We start from the raw sequence: 17,356 nt of genomic DNA on the forward strand, positions 1-17,356 counted from the left end.
GATTTTGAGTTAGATGAAGCAGAGGATCTAGCAGGACAAAGGTTTCTAGTCTACTGCACCCGCGCGCGAGGATGCAGTTGGGAGCCGACGCTGCAGTTAGCAGCTTTCAAGCATCAAGGAAGATGCAGGATGTCGATGAAGTTCGAGCGCCTCCAGGAGCAGGGGAGCTCAATGGGGATATCGAGATGGCTCACGAAGATGGGTTCATCCCTGTGGGTGGAGGAGGCCACAACTACAACCCTTCTCCTATCCATCCTGAAGTCCTTGCTGCCGTCTCGTCGTCCGTGTGTGCTGTCCGAACCGATGAACCGCATGGATATTACAGGAATGGAAATCTCTTAATGATCACAAAGAGGGATGGCAAGAAACAGCCATTGAAGCGATTCAAACTCCATGCAAGGATTGCGCGGTTGGTGGACGGGCTGAATGCAGACTTTGTGGACATCGATCAGATAGTTGACAAGGTTGATCACTGCGTTGATTACAGAAAGATTCACTGATGGATGCTGTGCTGCAGGTGGTGGCGGGGACCTGTCAAGGGATCAAGTCGCAGGAGATAGATGAGCTAGCGGCGGAGACCGCTGCATATCTTGCAACAGATCATCCAGACTACAGTCAAGTAATTTTAAATGGAAAGTTTTTCAATCCTGATGTTTTTTGCAGCTAGCAGCAAGAATATCTGTATCAGCACTACATAAGGTGACGCAGCAAACTTTTTCTCAAAAAATCAAAGCACTGTACAATCATGTTCATTCGAAATCAGGTGCTCTTGGCTTGGGTTTATTCTTTCTTTCTCATCTATGTACAGGCGCAAAGGGACCTAAGATAGCAAGTGATGTGTATGAAATAGTTATAGAGAATGCAGAAACCCTGGATGCCGCAATCGACTACTCAAGAGATTTCACTTTCGATTATTTCGGGTATTACCGCTCTACTGCAGTTCTGTTGTCCTTGCTTATTGTATTGCTTTCAGATACAAGACGCTTGAAAGATCTTACTTGCTGAGGATCGAGGGACATGTGGTCGAGAGGCCGCAGGACATGTTCATGAGAGTGTCTGTTGGTATTCACAAGCAGGACATCGATGCTGCAATCCAGACGTACAACCTAATGTCCCTAAAGTTCTTCACTCATGCGACTCCGACGTTGTTCAATGCAGGGACGCCGAGAAATCAGCTTTCCTCTTGCTTCTTGCTCCAGCTCAAAGATGATTCCATTGAAGGCATCTACGAAACGGTTGGCAAGTGTGCGACGATCTCGGCACAAGCAGGAGGCATCGGCATCTCTGTCCATAATGTCAGAGCCCGTGGGTCGTACGTTGAGAACTCGAGCGGCATTGCAAACGGTCTCATTCCTATGCTCAAAGTTTTCAACTCTACCGCACGGCTGTGCTCGCAGGGAGCAGGCAAGCGACCTGGAGCTTTTGCAGTGTATCTGGAGCCATGGCACGCGGAGATTTTTGAGTTCTTGGAGCTGAAGAAGAACTTTGGGTCGGAGGATCTCCGAGCGAGGGACTTGTTCTATGCGCTTTGGATGCCAGACCTTTTCATGAAGAGGTGCGAGGCGGACGGAGCTTGGTCCCTCTTCTGCCCTGTCGAAGCTCCGGGGTTGTGCGAGACTTATGGCGAGAAGTTTGAGGAGCTGTACGAGCGATACGAGAGAGAAGGGAGAGCGCGGAAGACCATCAAGGCCCGTGAGCTCTGGTTTGCGATACTAGAGGCGCAGGTGGAGAACGGCATTCCGTACCTGCTGTACAAGGATGCAGCCAACGAGAAGAGCAACCAGAAGAACCTCGGCATCATCAAGTGTAGCAATCTCTGCACTGAGATTATGGAATACACGTCCAAGGATGAGGTGGCGGTCTGTAACTTAGCGTCGATCTGCCTACCGAGGTTTGTGGTGGAGGGACAGTTCGATCACAAGCTTCTCTTTGAAGTCACCATAGTGATCACGCGCAACCTTAACAAGATCATTGACATCAACTTGTACCCAGTGAAAGAGGCCCAGACGTCCAACTTTAGGCATCGACCCATCGGCATCGGCGTGCAGGGCTTGGCCGACGTCTTCCTCCTCCTCCGCCTTCCGTTTGAGAGCGAGGAGGCCCGGCAGCTCAACCGCGACATCTTCGAGACCATCTACTTCGCTGCCATGACGGCTTCCAACCAGCTCGCCAAGGACCATGGAGCATACTCGAGCTTCCGCGGTTCTCCCGCAAGTATGGGGCTCCTGCAGTTCGACCTGTGGGGAGCAGAACCGTCGCCTCGGTGGGACTGGACGAGCTTGAAGGAGAGCATCAAGGAGCATGGGTTGCGGAACAGCCTGACGGTCGCGCCCATGCCAACGGCATCGACAGCTCAGATCATGGGGAACAACGAATGCTTCGAGCCTTACACGTCCAACATCTACAACAGACGAGTGATGGCTGGAGACTTTCTCGTTCTCAACCCTCACCTGCTCAAGGATCTTATCGCCCTTGGCCTCTGGTCACAGAAGATGAAGCACCGCATCATGGCCTACGACGGCTCCATACAAGACATCCTGGAGATCCCCAAGGACATCCGCGAGCTCTACAAGACGGCCTGGGAGATCAAGCAGCGCTGCCTCATCGACATGGCGGCTGATCGCGGGGCCTTCATCGACCAGAGCCAGTCGCTGAACCTCTTCCTCGAGGCCCCCGACACCGCCAAGCTCACCTCAATGCACTTTTATGCATGGAGGAAGGGACTCAAGACTGGCGTCTACTACCTGCGCACGCGAGCAGCAGCAGACGCCATCAAGTTCACGTTGGATCACAGTACGGTGGTGGAGGCAAGGCTGAGCCGCTCCTCGCTCAGCCCGGACAGCAACAGCTCGGAGGAGGTGGACGAGAGCATGCCAAGGCAGCGGCTTGACGACCCGACAGATGTGGGGGCAGCCAAGGCACCACGGGTCGACGCGAGGGACAGTGCCTCGAGTATCGAGAATTTTCGGAGGATGAAGCAGCGGGCAAGAGCAGCCGCAGGAGAGGGCGATTGCCTCATGTGCAGCAGCTGAGGAGGGAAGACTGACGACCACCCAGCTACCGTGTCTATATGTCAAAAGAAGCCGCAAAGTGCCGGCGAATTTTCCCATACCCAACGATTTTCGTGTCAAGAGTAAAGCTGAGAGGATATAGAAAAGCTCAGCTCTTCCTAGTCTCAAGCTCGGTGACGACTTGACTTTCCTTCACGGTCGTGACGAACCTGGCGAGACAAGTCAGATCAAGGTCAAAGAGTGAAGCCTCTGCTTACTTCTCCGGAATGATGATTCGCTTCTGCGAGAATCAGTCAGTAGATTACCAAGGGACAAGAGAATGTTCAAATAATCAAGGACGAGGAGGTAGGAAGAAGCTTATGGGTAGAGGGGGAAAGTGGGGAGAGGAAGAGGGAGGAGGAGATACCTTGTTAGGCGCGTTAATGAGGTCGTTAGGGAGGATAGGGCGTTGGAGGCCCGCAAGAGGGACAGCAAGGACGACGACCCCAGCTGAGGCCTTGGAGATGATCTCGGCGTCCATGAGCTCGGCACAGAGAGTGACCTCGCACTTGGCGCACTTATCAACGCTGATGCGCCTGACGCTCTCCCCGACTACCAGCTCCAAGTTGCGGCAGTTGTTGACTGACACCCCGAGCGAGACTTGCTCGATTAAGATCCTGACGTTGAGACAGTCCTCCACCGTCACACTCCTCACGGTACCGCGCACAGACACCGTGGTCATGCTGGAAAGCCCTTCACAGCTCTTGACGACCACGTCGTTGGAAGGAGATGAGTTGTCGACCCGCACTCGTGGGTTGTCGACGAAGCCCTCCTGAGCAAGGAAAGGAAGCGCGTGTCAGAGATGAGATGAGAACATGTAAGAGACGAGATGAGATGAGATGAGACGAGATGAGATGTGATGAGATGGGATGGGATGGGATGGGATGGGATGGGATGGGATGGGATGGGATGGGATGGGATGGGATGGGATGGGATGGGATGAGATGAGATGGGATGGGATGGGATGAAGGGGAGATAGCATCGTAGCTCACCACATGCCAACAAGATGCCCGCAGCTCGAGGTTCGCCGGCACTCTATTGAAGCTAATCGGCTTGTAGCTGTCGTCGGGGGAAGGAGCATCCACAATCGCCCCGGTGAGGAAAGGGCAGGAAGCATTTGCCTCTCTGTGGCTGGAGAGCGCGATGTCTGCGTCCTCCCATCCTCCCAGCTCGAGGCCACAGTAGGCGCAAGTCACACGGTCCTGGTATTGCGTGGAGGGAGAGAAGAAGAATCCAGCTTGCGCCAGATCTCGCACTTTGAGCTGCCGGTAGTGCTTATGCGGCCAGAGCTTGAAAGTCTTGATCCTTCCATCCAACCTCCTCACGTCGAACGCACTTCCCGGCGGGGGTAACGATGTTGGTGTGCGCGCAGAATGAGCGCCAGGCTGGGAAGGTGGAGCAGGTATGAGGTAGGAGGGAGCGTGATGGGGAGGGACTCGAGGAGGAGAAGAGGAAGAGGAGGGTCTCTGTGAGGGAGAGGGAGCAAGCAGCGACGCTCGTGCATGCTCCGCGAGCGCTATTGCTCCATGCCGCTCCAGCTGATCCTGCATCAGCTCAGATCCGCTGAGTGTAAGACGACGCTTCAAAACTAGTTCACTTTTAGAACAAATCTAGGATGAATCTGGGGCACGTCTAGAACAACTTTCGACGAATCTGGGACAAAATGTTGTACGAGACGAGAGGAGACAAGAGGAGGGGAGGGGAGGGGAGAGAGAAGGGGAGGAGAAGAGAGAGGAGGGGAGGGAGAGGAGAGAGAAGGGGAGGAGAAGAGAGAGGAGGAGACATGGTAAGAGAGGAGAAGGCTGTCAAGCGATGTGAGGGTGTGAGAGGATGAAGGTGATATTCTTGACCCTCCTCTGGTTCTGCTCCCTTACCGTCATCGTGTCGCCCTCTCCTGCTGGCAGTGAGAGCGGAAACGACCATTGCGCACATGACAGCGAGCGATGGGAGAAGTGGATGTCGCTGAAGCATGCGTATCACTGGGGTGTCATGTACAGCAACATGTATGTCACTGAGACTCTCAGGGCGTCGCAAGAGGAAGTCACTCAGCTATCCTCCTCCCCACTGCACGACATACCGGTGTTTGTCCACAACAAACCGAGCAGGACAGACAGGAGGGCACATACCCAGCAGCTCTTGAAGGTCGTGGGTTTCTCGCGCGTTGAGTTTCCTCCCGATGGTTCGCTGCACGAGCTGGAGGAGCGGGAGATGCTGGAGAAAGGACTCATCGCCCGGGAGGCAGTGGAGGTCATGAAGGCGTCGGCTCAGATTGGTCCACAAGGCTTCTTGCCGTACGCGAGACACGCCATCAAGCAGCTGTCTGTGATCCGATCAGCAGCTGAGGCGAACCTGAGCTTCTTCGGGGTACTGGAAGACGACTTGATGCTGGCCTACCCCCCCGCTTCCATCCGACGCAACGTCTTTCAAGCACTTGAACGCCTCCCACCCTCCGCTGACCTCCTCTACCTCGAGATGTGATGCCGATGATGCATATGATGATGAAAGAGGATGAAGATGATGATGAACAGAGGATGAAGATGATGATGAACAGAGGATGAAGATGGTGATTCTGTGGTGTGCTGATGCTTTATGTGTTGATGAGTGGGATACTGATGAAGATGTCGAGTACAAGGACGGCAGAAGTCAGAGGAGGTTTGACTTGCATGGCAGGTGTTTTGAGAACTGCAGTCACCTCTGCTACCTTGAGGGAGAAGATCTCATAGCAAGGTCAGCGTCTCCAGCTTGCAGCGCGGCTATCCTCTACACCCTCAAGGGTGCGAGGAGGATCCTGGAGGTGGGTGAGAGGAACAGGGTGACAGGAGAAGGAGGGTAAGGAGAAGCAGAGGGTTCAAGGCGAGTAAGATGAAGTGGAGGGAGGCAAGAGGGTGAGGGTGGTGGAAGGCAGATGACGTGGCATGTAGCTTTGCGATCCAGTCTTCCACGCTATCGACATCATGCTGCCTTCGCTCATTTCTTCTGGAAAGCTTGAGGCGTACGCCATGACGCCTCCTCCCTTCTACCAGGATGGGTTAGCACTTCTTCCACCGCCCTCCTCCGCCTCCTCCTCCTCCTCCTCCTCCGCCCTCCTCCTCCTCCTCCTTCTCTCCCCCCTTTCCTCCTTGATTTCTTCTGTCATGTTTTCAAGACCTCCTCCCACTACTCTCTCCTCCCTGGCTCTCTTCGTCACGCTTGTCCCGCAGGTCGCTGGGCTCGGACGTTTGGAGGAAACGAGACTTCAGGGCGTCGGTTCCAGTCGCCTGGCCGGTCTGTGCAGAGCAGAGTGAGGCACTGCGAGGAGAGAGCAAGTTTGACAGCAGGTTAACGGTCGGTCAGCTCCTGGTACAGGAGGATGCGCAGTACCTTGTGAGCATGCTCGAGATACTTCGCAGTCCTCTGCCCCACCAGGAGAGCATCGAGAGGAGCGTGAGATCAGGAGGAGGCCTCCTTGTCCTTAGCGACACTCTGGAGCGATGGGAGGAGGAGGAGCTGCAAGGGCTGGCGGGCATCAAATATTTCTTGTGCTCGGACGAGAGCTGCGAGGAGGGAAAGGAGGTGGGGGTCACCTTGGTGATGCGAGCGAGGAGGGTGGAGGGGTACATGTACCAGTTCGTTCGGGTCTTCCGACGGTCCATCCTCCTCCTCGAGGATGTAGCTCAAGTGCCCTGCCTGCGTGCCAAGACCTGCAGGATGAGAATGACGAGGATCACTATCAACAACAAGAGAACCTCGGCCCTCCGAGACGTGGCCATCTCCACCGACCGCCCAATGCAGGTGCCGGTATGCTTCCTCCTCCTCAACGGCAGCAGCGAGATACTGAAGGAGCAAGCCGTCATCGAGCTCTCCTCTTCTCCTCGCTCCCTCCTCTCCTCCTCAGCTCAAGGAGCAGCTACCAGCAGGCGCTTGCTCTTGGAGGGATTGGTCAGGTTCCTCTATCCCCTCGTTCGCTTCTCTTTCATTGCTCTGTGCAACGGAACGTCAGTGCAGGACGGGGCATGTGCAGCAACAGCGTCCCGCTGTGTCGAGCAAGGGGAGCTGCTTCCCGAGCTCTGCTCTTCTCCCCACCTGGACCCGCAGAAGGCAGTTGCCGTCTCAAAGTGGTCAGCTCTTTCCCAGCTGATCAGCTCAAGGCCTCCCGTTTCCTTCTCAGCTCTGCTGGATGGGAAGCACATGAACAACCTACACGTCAGTGTCGGTGCCCACAAGGTGAAGATCCTTGTGTACGAGGGAGGAGGGGCGATGGCCGCAGGCCTGTCGTTCCTTGCCCAGCAGGTGAAGTACGTCTGCGTCCTCGACCCTCTCCGTGTCACCTCCTGCGACTTGGAAGTCAGTGTTGAGGACGGGCTGAATCACTACATCATCGAGCTCAACGATCACGAGGAGGAGGTGCTCTACAGCAGCGCTGGCGTTGTCTCTGCGCACCCGCACGCCCCGTCCCCTCCCATCCTCCTTCCCTCCTCCGTCAGTCAGGACGTCTGCGTCCACTTCCTCAGCCCGGCACATGACGATCTACTCCAGCTCTCGCCGGCCTCGTCTTGTGTCCCCGTCCTCCTGCAGATCGAGGAGGGCTGTCTCGCCTCGCATGCCCAGCCGCAGCTGTTCCTCCTGCAGAACTCCAAGAGGATCGTCGACTTTGAACTGCAGACGGGAGGAGGAGGCTGGCAGCTTTGGTTCCCCTGCGTCGCCCTGGAGGAAGGATACAACCTGCTCGAAGTTGTCTCCTCCTCTGACTTGACTGCTGGACCCATCGTCCTCCTTGCCGACCTCTCCCTGCATGTTAAGCTGACACAAGACCTGGGAGACGAGCTCAAGTCCAGCTGGAAGATGCCAACGTCTTCCTCGTCCAGCCCTGATGTCAGCTGGATCCTGCCAGCTGGGAAATTCTCTTCGTCTCCTCCAGAAGCGATAGAAGCCTCGCTGCGAGCCCTCTTGGAGGCGCTTGACAGGCACGAGCTCGATGCGGAGGTGATCGTGGTCGGCTACGGGGAGGAGAGGATGAAACTCTCCTCGCACCCCCGCGTCAGGTTGCTGCTGGTTGACTCTCGGCAGGTTGAGGAGGTCAACAGGAAGATCAACTTGCAGAAGGAGGGAGAGGGAGAGGGAGCAGCATGCGAGGAGGACGCGACCTGGGCCGACTGGAACCCTCAGGAGGAGAGGAGCTGCGACGATTGGTCGCTTGATTTGTGCGTGCGCGAGTTTCTTTCTTTGGACCCTCACGGTCTCCGGCAGTGGATGTATGCTTGCCGCCACGAGCTGCGCTGTTCCTCCCTCCCCACCACTGCCTGCTGCTCCTGCCGCTCCCTCCTCGACGCCTCGTGGCCCGCCATCCCTGGTCCCTCCATCGGCGCGGAGCATCTGGCGGTGGCTCTCAACCTCGGAGCAGCGCAGGCGAGAGGGAAATTTCTCCTCTTGCTACCAGGAGCGACGTTCTTCCCTCACGAGCTGTTTGAGAGCATGAGCACCGGTGCCTTCAGCTTGCGCTCCTTCTACCACGTCCCTTCCTCCAGGGCCCGGAGCCTCCTCGCCGACTCCTCCTACTCTCGTGAACTTGGGACAGGAAGCATCTGTCAGGTCGCAGCCGAAGCCTCTCCGCGCATCTCCTTCAAGTTCGTCGCCCTCCTGGCCCCCCGTCAAGCCTTCCAAGTGGTCGGAGGTCTCATCGAGGTGGAGAGGCGGAACCCTCTGCGCTACCTCGCCCTGGCGCTCAGCAGCTGGGGTTACAAGTCGCATCGCCTTGAGGGCTGCGACGTCTACACAGTGGAAGGCGAAGGAGGGGAAGGAGGGTACGGGGAGGATGCGGTCGAGGACTACTTCTACAAGAGGAACGAGCAACGAGTCGTGGCTGGAGATCGAGAGTTCTTACGCGAGGAATCGAACATCTTCTCTCGCTTCATACTCCAGCAACACCCCCCTCCTTCCCTCTACCCTCCTGTTGATCAGAACCCTCGTCAGCCCACCAGCCGTTACATCCGGGGGATCTGTTAACGTCGTCTGCAATAAGCTCGCGACGCCGAATCCTCTTCCTCCTCCTCTTCCTCCTCCTCTTCCTCCTCCTCTTCCTCCTCCTCTTCCTCCTCCTCTTCCTCTATCCTCGTCTTTATCACCATCAGGAGCTCTTTCATCAAGCCTTCTCTTCTCATTAGTTAAGCTTTCGAACGACCAGTAAGTGAGACTCGAGAGTCTCTGCTGCTCAGAGAGATGAATAAAGGTTTATCTTGTCGAGTATTCTACAAGGTGAGAGCAAAGCGAGCTGCTACCTCAAGGGCTGCCGTTGGTTGGCTCGTACTTCCATGCCCATACTCCTGGAGTGTTCTTGTTCTGAATGCTGTTGATGATAGTCTGCACGCCCTTGCTGTACACGCTGATCTTAACGGGAGCCGACATGTTCGATCTCTCGTCTCCCCCCTTCTTACGCTGCGCCAGGTCGCTGTCGACATGTCAGGTTGAGGCTCCAAGGTCTTCATGTCTACCTGCACCAAATCTCGTCCGAACATGTCGAGTTCTTCAACGCTACAAGCTTTCCAAACCTGAATTTTGAACTCGTTTAGGAGCTGGAGGCAAGGTGATGTCTGCAGGGAAGCGAAGAGAAAGAGGATCTAGGTGGTAGATCGTAGACATTGGTACCAGGGAACGAAGGAGGAGGATCAGGAGGAGAAGGTGGAGCAGGCGGAGGAGGAGGAGGTGGTAGTGGAGGAGGAGGAGCAGGCGGAGCAGGTGGCAAGGGTGGAGCAGGTTGGGGAGGACAAGGTGGAGCGGAGCAGGAGGAGCAGGAGGAGCAGGAGGAGAAGGCGGAGCAGGTGGCAAGGGTGGAGCGGGTGGAGCAGGTTGGGGAGGAGGAGAAGGTGGAACGGGTGGAGCAGGTTGGGGAGGAGGAGAAGGTGGAACGGGTGGAGCAGGTTGGGGAGGAGGAGAAGGTGGAGCGGGTGGAGCAGGTTGGGGAGGAGGAGAAGGTGGAGCGGAGCAGGAGGAGCAGGAGGAGCAGGTGGCGCAGGAGGCGCAGGAGGAGCATGTGGCGCAGGAGGAGCAGGAGGAGCAGGTGGCAAGGGTGGAGCGGGTGGAGCAGGTTGGGGAAGAGGAGGAGGAGCAGGAGGAGAAGCAGGAGGCGCAGGAGGAGGAGGAGCGGAGCAGCAGCAGTAGGAGGAGGAGGAGGAGCGGAGCAGGGAGGCAAGCAGACGGTCACGAGCTTACATGGCGGCGGTCTGCTATTTCTGTCTTGGCGACCCTCATCCCCCTACCTGTCAAAATCCACAAAACGAAAAAAAACCAGCTGAGCCTCGTCGGAGTTTCAGCGAGAGTGAACGAGATAGAGTTTGACGAGTCGAGCTCAAAGACAAGTTCGAAACAAGGAGGAGGAGCAGGAGGAGCAGGAGCAGGAGAAGGAGAAGGAGAAGGAGAAGGAAGAGTGAGGGGGCTCGAGTTCAAGCAGCAGATCCATGACAGGAACAGCTACTGACGTGTGCGAGGCTGAACTCGACGCCTTGTTTCAGCATGTCAACTCTGCATACTGGAAGATGCCGTCAGTTGTGACTTGGAGCAGCAGGAGAACAGACAGGACGAAGAGACTGCGAGAGGCTTGGTGGGACGAGCTTCAGTTCCATGAGGGTTGGGCGGTCACACAAGGCCGTTGCGTTGCTCTGCCGCAAGAATGGAGCATTCAGTTCAAACTCCAAGTCCCCAGCTTGAATGGTGACATCTGTCAAATCGTCAGGTACCGACCATCTGCTGTAGAAACATCAAAACTTGAACGAGGCAACAAGGTGTTTGTGCTTGAGCCATCAACATCGCTCAAAGAAAGTTCGAGTGACGACGTTCTGTGCAAGGAAGACAGGGACAAGAAGCGAGAAGGAGTGCTGGTTGACACATGCGGCGAGTTCAGTCTAGTAAAGATCGACGAGCAGAGACAGACATGGTACAGGACTACTTGTTTGCGTCAAACTATGAGGACAGTCAGGGGACTGGTAACTGACCACGTGCCGATCGAAGTGACAAGTACTAAACAATTTGTCAAGCCTTCACAAGCACATTTCTCTGATTCTTCTCATGACGTCGGACAGAAACTCTCTGAGAATTCAAAGCTGGTAGAGGTGGAATGGTCATCAAACATCAGAGGTTATCACAGGAAAGAAGATCTGGAGGCAGTAGAGGACGTGGAGCAGGAGATCGACTCATTGATATGTATCCATCACGGTTTCTTGGGGTGTCGATTCAAAGGAAGGTTTTATCCGGCAGTTCCAGGAGTGAACTTGAACGATCTTGCTAGGGGGAACTATGACATTCACGTTCGCAAGATGCAAGGCATGCTTCAGTTCATCGTTGATGACGTCATAGTCGGTATCTCCTTCTACCCAGGCCCTTGCGCTATCAGCTCATTCGGAAACGTGTATCGACTGCCATGCTTGCATTGCACACAAACACACATACAAGACGTGTGCGCTTTATGTGAATGCTGTAGCAGGGTGGGGGGAAGGAGATGCGGCAACGCAGCTGCTCGTGACTCCAGCTGGAGTTTCTGTCATGTTCGTCTTGCCAGGCAGGCCTGCAGGTTGAAGGACATCAGGGGAGCAGAGAAGCAGCTGGGCCCTCTAGAGCTAGCACATGCCATCTATCAAACGATAAGCCAAGCTCACCCTATCGCCTTAAGTGACTTACAAGCTGAGTTGCTCGAGGACAGCAGGGCTTTTGCTGGATGCCTGCTTCAGCTACTGAAGCATCAGCCGCACGTGCTCGAGATTTTGATGGAAACAGCTCCAGAGCTTTTGCAGGGGATGGACGTAAGCAAAGAGATGAACTTCTACGGTGTCAAGGGGAGCATTGGAGCTCATTTCCTGCTGGTATCTCTGCAGTGCCGTCAGAAAAGTTTTGACACGTTGTCACGTTGTTTGGTGTGTCGGGTCGATTGGAGCGAACAGGTCAAGAGCTGTCAGAGATCAGAGGAACTTGCGACGATGATGATCCGCAATGTGTTGAAGTCGACGCCACTACTGAACGGAGAGCAAGGGGACGTGACGTCTGAGTTCGAGTCAATGGTGGAAGAAACGATCCCATCCAGCTGGAGGGAGGGAGTCGAGTACTCCTTCGACGCTCTAGCGATATTCTCTCATGGCGAGCTCTGCCTTGTAAGACGTTCCGACGGTTCGATTCGATTCGCAAGGGTGAGCAACGTGAGAAGTTCGATGTTGAAGGATTCTTCCTCTGCCAACTCCATCAGGTACGACTTGGACGTCAGCAAGGACGGGAAAGTCTCCAGAGACAACCAGAAACCGGGGGAACACATGGCAAAGATCCTGGCAAACCGTTCAAAGAATCACGTCACAGTGAGTGATGTAATAGCGCTGCTGCAATCAAACTCAGTCAAGATGTCTTGTGATGATTCTTTCACCCTCGTTGAACTGCTGATGGAAGTTGAAGTTGCTGCCAGTGATGCAGTCATACCGATGCTCGAGCTGCTGCACGATATCAAGCTGAGCTCACCTCTGCTTACATGGATCGTGTGTAGACTACTGGAGGAGGAAGAGACAAGCGCCAAATTCGGGTCTCTGAATCGCATGCTTTGCTCTATCACAAAGTTGCGATTCTCCACTAGAAGGGAAGAGATCGTACAGCAAATCTTATCCGAGGGATTTCTCAAGAGGTTCACTATCAACATGGCTGACGCTTATCCTAAGCAGAAGGAATCTTTCTACAAGGAGAGCTGTGGTGAAGTCTTGACGCACAAGCTCATTCAGTCCTGCAGGTCATACTTGTATGACGGTTCTTCTCTTCTCCTTCCCCAGGGTGTTCAGTGGATGATGTTCCGCTGCAACCTGACCCTGTCAAGCAGAGTCAGTCACGTGCTAGTCAAAATCCTCCGCCCTTCTCCTGACTCCTCCCGTCTCAAACGAAAGTCCTCCCCGTGGTTTCACCTCGCTTGGACCCCTCCCCGCTTCCTCCCCGCCCTCTCTCCTCGCCGATGCAGACGCCGCATGTACGAGCACGGCTTCGCCTACTGCCCCAGCAAGGGCGTCAAGTACAGCAGCGGCGGCAAGACCCCCTACGCGCAGAGGAGGCTCAAGCCCGGGGACGTGATCGCATGCTCGCTGGACTGCGAGAGGCGAGAGATCCGCTACTTGGTCAACGGGGAGGACCTGGGGGTAGCGTTCGGGGAGGAGGAGGTGACGGAGGAGGCGGTGGGGGAGGGGCTGAGGTTTACGGTGACGCTGGGGCCGGGGCAGGGGGTTGAGTTCGTGAGTACGGAGGAGGAGGAGGAGGACAAGAAGAGCAAAGGTGAAAGCTTGTTGGAGGTTTTTCAGTACGAGAGATCGATGAAGTCTTGGATACGAGTACCTCGTTCCTCTCAGCTCCTGCAGTCGTTGATCTTTGCTGCCCCTCAGCTGGACTTGTGCTCGCCTTGTGTAATACATCAGCCTGTGGAGGACATGCTTTCCTTTTTGTCCCTCGAAGGCCTGCAGCTTCATCTGCGAGCTAGCGGGAGAAGACTTGAGTGCCGGATAGAAGGCAAGACGGCAGTGGTTGTCAACGTCATACGACTTAAGGAACTTGCAACGTACGATGAGATTGAGCTCAACAACAGGTTCCGCTTCAAAGTGATGAAGGTCAAACATGAGATGAAAGTCATCCTGAAAGATTTCTGCCAGGCTCTAGATGTACCTTTGACACTTGACTGCCAGAGCTCCCAGCTAGACCGATGGAAAGCACTAGAGGTGTTGAAGTGCTTGAATGAGATTGAGTTTCTGTTTCAAGATCAAATCTTTCATCTCGTTGACGTTATCGTCTTTCTCTTGCTACAGCAGCAGCTCACGCTGACACAGATGGAGCAGATAGTGACTGAGATGTACGAGAGCTACAAGGACAGTCAAGGTTTCATTCCATGTAAAGTTGTGTGCGACCTGATCAAGACGCAAGGCAAGAACAAGTTCACAGCCGACAAGCTGCTCGTTGAAATGCTTTCTTTATCTTATGGCTCAGATATCAGATTAGAGATGTCCAAGTGGAAGACGTTGAGAGAAGAAATGATTCAAGCTTTTGATGTTGACATATCAAATCCGACACAAATACTTCAAAGGATGCTGCAACCCAATCTCGACCTGACGAGTACCTGTTTGCTGAAATGCGATCGAGACATGTTTGACAGCATTGGAATGAAGCTTCTTCATCATCTCGCTACCCCAAACATCATCTACAGCTTCGATGGCGACAGGCTGTGGCATTCTGTTTCAAACGCATATCCCTGCGTTACATATCGGGCAGGAAAGCACAGGAAGAGAGGGTTTGCCTTGTATGCTGTCAAGGTGCTCCGAGAGACATCTGACGTCGGCAGTCGATACGATCCCTGGCTCCACCTCGCCTGGACGACACCAGCATATCACCCCAACACTCACCTGAGATGCAGACGCCGCATGTACGAGCACGGCTTCGCCTACTGCCCCAGCAAGGGCGTCAAGTACAGCAGCGGCGGCAAGACCCCCTACGCGCAGAGGAGGCTCAAGCCCGGGGACGTGATCGCATGCTCGCTGGACTGCGAGAGGCGAGAGATCCGCTACTTGGTCAACGGGGAGGACCTGGGGGTAGCGTTCGGGGAGGAGGAGGTGACGGAGGAGGCGGTGGGGGAGGGGCTGAGGTTTACGGTGACGCTGGGGCCGGGACAGGGGATCGAGTTTGTAGGAGGAAAGGAAGAAGGGAGAGAGGAGGAGGCGAGTGAGGGAGAGATCTTTCATCGCGATACCAACGAGTGGAGGAGAGTCATCAGCAAGGTAGACGACCTTAAGTTGCTCCGAGTCGCTCGGTCAGTCCTGCGATCTTTACAAGGGTCCTTGGACGTCGTAGTCTTGCAGGATGATTTCCGAGCTGGAGACTTGGTGGCAGTGAGAAACGAGATTCTGGATCCCCGATACGGGATGAGACTGCAGACAAGTTTGACATCAACGATAGGGAGAGTGAAGTCAGTTATGGGAGATGAACGAGAACAGATGAAAGGTACTAGTGACGTTCAAGTCTCAATCCTTGGCAGAGACTTCAAGTTTATCGCTCGTGAGTTGTACAGAGTGGATGCTGATGCTCGTCGAACAAGAGTGGAGAAAAGACAGATGCTAATTCAAATGATAAACAGAAGAATCTTTGAGAGGAGAGGCGACTTGACGTTCATTGCACGTGTTGTCGAAGCTTTCTCTGACGTCGTCAGAGACAAACCTGAGATGTCTTCGATCATAGAGGCATGTTCGTGCGCTCTTGGGCAATCGGTGAGCAATCTTGATCAGTTGAATGTGCTTGCTCGCTTTCCAATGGAGTGGAAATACCTTTCGTTATTACAGACGCTCAAGGTTGTAATGCGAACCGCATGGGCTGAGGGTCAACTAGAAAACTTGAAGAAGGCTCATCTCAATCTCAGATGTATTTTAGAGGACGCAAAGATTTCTCAGCTCAACAATGTATCGCACATGATTGAAACATGCTTGCTGCCTTGCTTGGATTTACTTCCTTGCTGCCTAACATCGATGGGATCAAAGTTCAGCATCCATACTGAAGTAATGCTCGAGCTTGTAAGAATTGTGAACGAATTGATCCAGAAACATAATCCGCAACATAATGTTGCGATGTCAATGGGAAACTTAAGTTCTCTTGTTAAAATTCATCACCGATATCAAGAATTTGATAGCAACAAAAAAATGATAATTGAACAAACTTGGGCAGACATCTTGCACAGTGCTGACTTGATAGTAAAACTCAGTGGTCCTGAGATATATCAAGGTACGCGGACACATGTGTCAGAGGATCTCTACAAAGTTGCGCTACAGATTGAAGACATGGCAGTTAGATCGATGATTCTTCTTATGCTCTACAAACATTGCTCTAACTTGAAGAGCAAGATTGTTGCTGAAGCATTCTTCACGAGTCAATCAAGCTTGACTGATAACAGTGAGAGCAAACTACTTTTGCGACACTTGGCTGAGGACAGTACAAACTACCAGCAGGCAGACTTCTCCACGTTGACAGACGCAATCAAGCTGGCGATCAGAGCTGGGGTGGAGTTAAGTTCGCCATGGCAGATGTCAGGTGATGGAGAGGAGGCATCGACGGTAAGGCTGTCAATCTTGAGACTCGTTCTTGAGCAACAAGTCCCCGTGCTGAAGCAAACAAACAAGTTGAGAAACAGATCTCAAGACAACAACCTCATCATTCAGCCTGCTCCTGTGCTCTCCTCCGGTCGACATACCTTCCTCCTCAAGCTCCTCTCCCCCCTGCCCGCCTCCTCCCCCTCCCGTCTCTCCCCGTGGCTTCACCTCGCCTGGACCCCTCCCCGCTTCCTCCCCGCCCTCTCTCCTCGCCGATGCAGACGCCGCATGTACGAGCACGGCTTCGCCTACTGCCCCAGCAAGGGCGTCAAGTACAGCAGCGGCGGCAAGACCCCCTACGCGCAGAGGAGGCTCAAGCCCGGGGACGTGATCGCATGCTCGCTGGACTGCGAGAGGCGAGAGATCCGCTACTTGGTCAACGGGGAGGACCTGGGGGTAGCGTTCGGGGAGGAGGAGGTGACGGAGGAGGCGTTGGGGGAGGGGCTGAGGTTTACGGTGACGCTGGGGCCGGGGCAGGGGGTCGAGCTTGTGAAGGTGACCAGATTTGCAGGCTCGGAGGAGGAGGAGGAGGAGAAGAGGGTTGAGGACCTTTCGTGGGAATATCTTGAAATTCGATGTCAGACGTGCAACAACCTCTGGTGGAGCGAGCAAAACCTTGTTGAAAGCATTCAGCTCCTGCTGACTCATTTGAATATCGAGAATGTCATACTTCCTCGTCCTCACGATTCAAACGTCCAGACGCAAGACTATAATCTCAAACTACTTTGTTTGAATTCTTCTGTTTGCTTAAACACACATCAGACAAGAAGGGCAAAAGGAAGTTTGACAGACGCGAAGAGACTAAGTGAGCCCTCAGGGATGTTTGAGATTGTGAAAGTCATCTTAGAGCTGATCAGAGCTTCTTCTTGCGACTCCAGTTCCTTCCAAAGTCTGTGCGTTTCCGTTCTTGCGATGATCGAACAAGAGGCTTGTACAATGTCACATTGCTTGTCAATCTTACAAGAACTCTATGATGTTTGCTTTGGCTACAGCACGAACACTGACAACAATGTACATTCGTTTACCTCACAAGAATTAAGTTTTGAATGTTATCAATGCTCTCAATTGTTGTTGACCAAACGATGCGTTTATTGCCAGCAATGTCATCAATGCTGCATAACAGCAACTTGCAAACAACACTCACGGAGGTTCAAATCCGACAAACATGAAATTCTCCTGTCGGAGATGTTCAAGCTACGC

General features: G+C 54.1%; 4 protein-coding genes across 4 annotated transcripts; 3 read left to right on the forward strand and 1 right to left on the reverse strand.

Moving 5' to 3' along the window:
* Window positions 1–341: 341 nt before the first annotated feature.
* GUITHDRAFT_158515 (hypothetical protein) lies at window positions 342–3,032 on the forward strand (the record flags this gene model as incomplete). Its single annotated transcript, XM_005825150.1, has 5 exons — window positions 342–464; window positions 518–619; window positions 664–763; window positions 809–920; window positions 974–3,032. 5 exons carry the CDS (start codon window positions 342–344, stop codon window positions 3,030–3,032), a joined length of 2,496 nt encoding a protein of 831 aa, XP_005825207.1.
* A 127-nt stretch (window positions 3,033–3,159) lies between these two features.
* Window positions 3,160–4,600, reverse strand: GUITHDRAFT_115571 (hypothetical protein; the record flags this gene model as incomplete). The annotated part of the gene is made up of 4 exons (XM_005825151.1): window positions 3,160–3,220; window positions 3,269–3,291; window positions 3,418–3,822; window positions 4,043–4,600. The coding sequence occupies 4 exons, from the start codon at window positions 4,598–4,600 to the stop codon at window positions 3,160–3,162; spliced, it is 1,047 nt and encodes a 348-aa protein (XP_005825208.1).
* A 280-nt stretch (window positions 4,601–4,880) lies between these two features.
* GUITHDRAFT_144346 (hypothetical protein) lies at window positions 4,881–9,032 on the forward strand (the record flags this gene model as incomplete). Its single annotated transcript, XM_005825152.1, has 4 exons — window positions 4,881–5,414; window positions 5,602–5,844; window positions 5,972–6,078; window positions 6,251–9,032. The coding sequence occupies 4 exons, from the start codon at window positions 4,881–4,883 to the stop codon at window positions 9,030–9,032; spliced, it is 3,666 nt and encodes a 1,221-aa protein (XP_005825209.1).
* A 1,448-nt stretch (window positions 9,033–10,480) lies between these two features.
* On the forward strand, window positions 10,481–16,965 carry GUITHDRAFT_115573 (hypothetical protein; the record flags this gene model as incomplete). Its single annotated transcript, XM_005825153.1, has 2 exons — window positions 10,481–16,733; window positions 16,919–16,965. The coding sequence occupies 2 exons, from the start codon at window positions 10,481–10,483 to the stop codon at window positions 16,963–16,965; spliced, it is 6,300 nt and encodes a 2,099-aa protein (XP_005825210.1).
* Window positions 16,966–17,356: the final 391 nt, after the last annotated feature.

The sequence above is a fragment of the Guillardia theta genome, assembly GCF_000315625.1.
Source record: "Guillardia theta CCMP2712 unplaced genomic scaffold GUITHscaffold_86, whole genome shotgun sequence".
Taxonomy (NCBI): Eukaryota; class Cryptophyceae; order Pyrenomonadales; family Geminigeraceae; genus Guillardia; species Guillardia theta.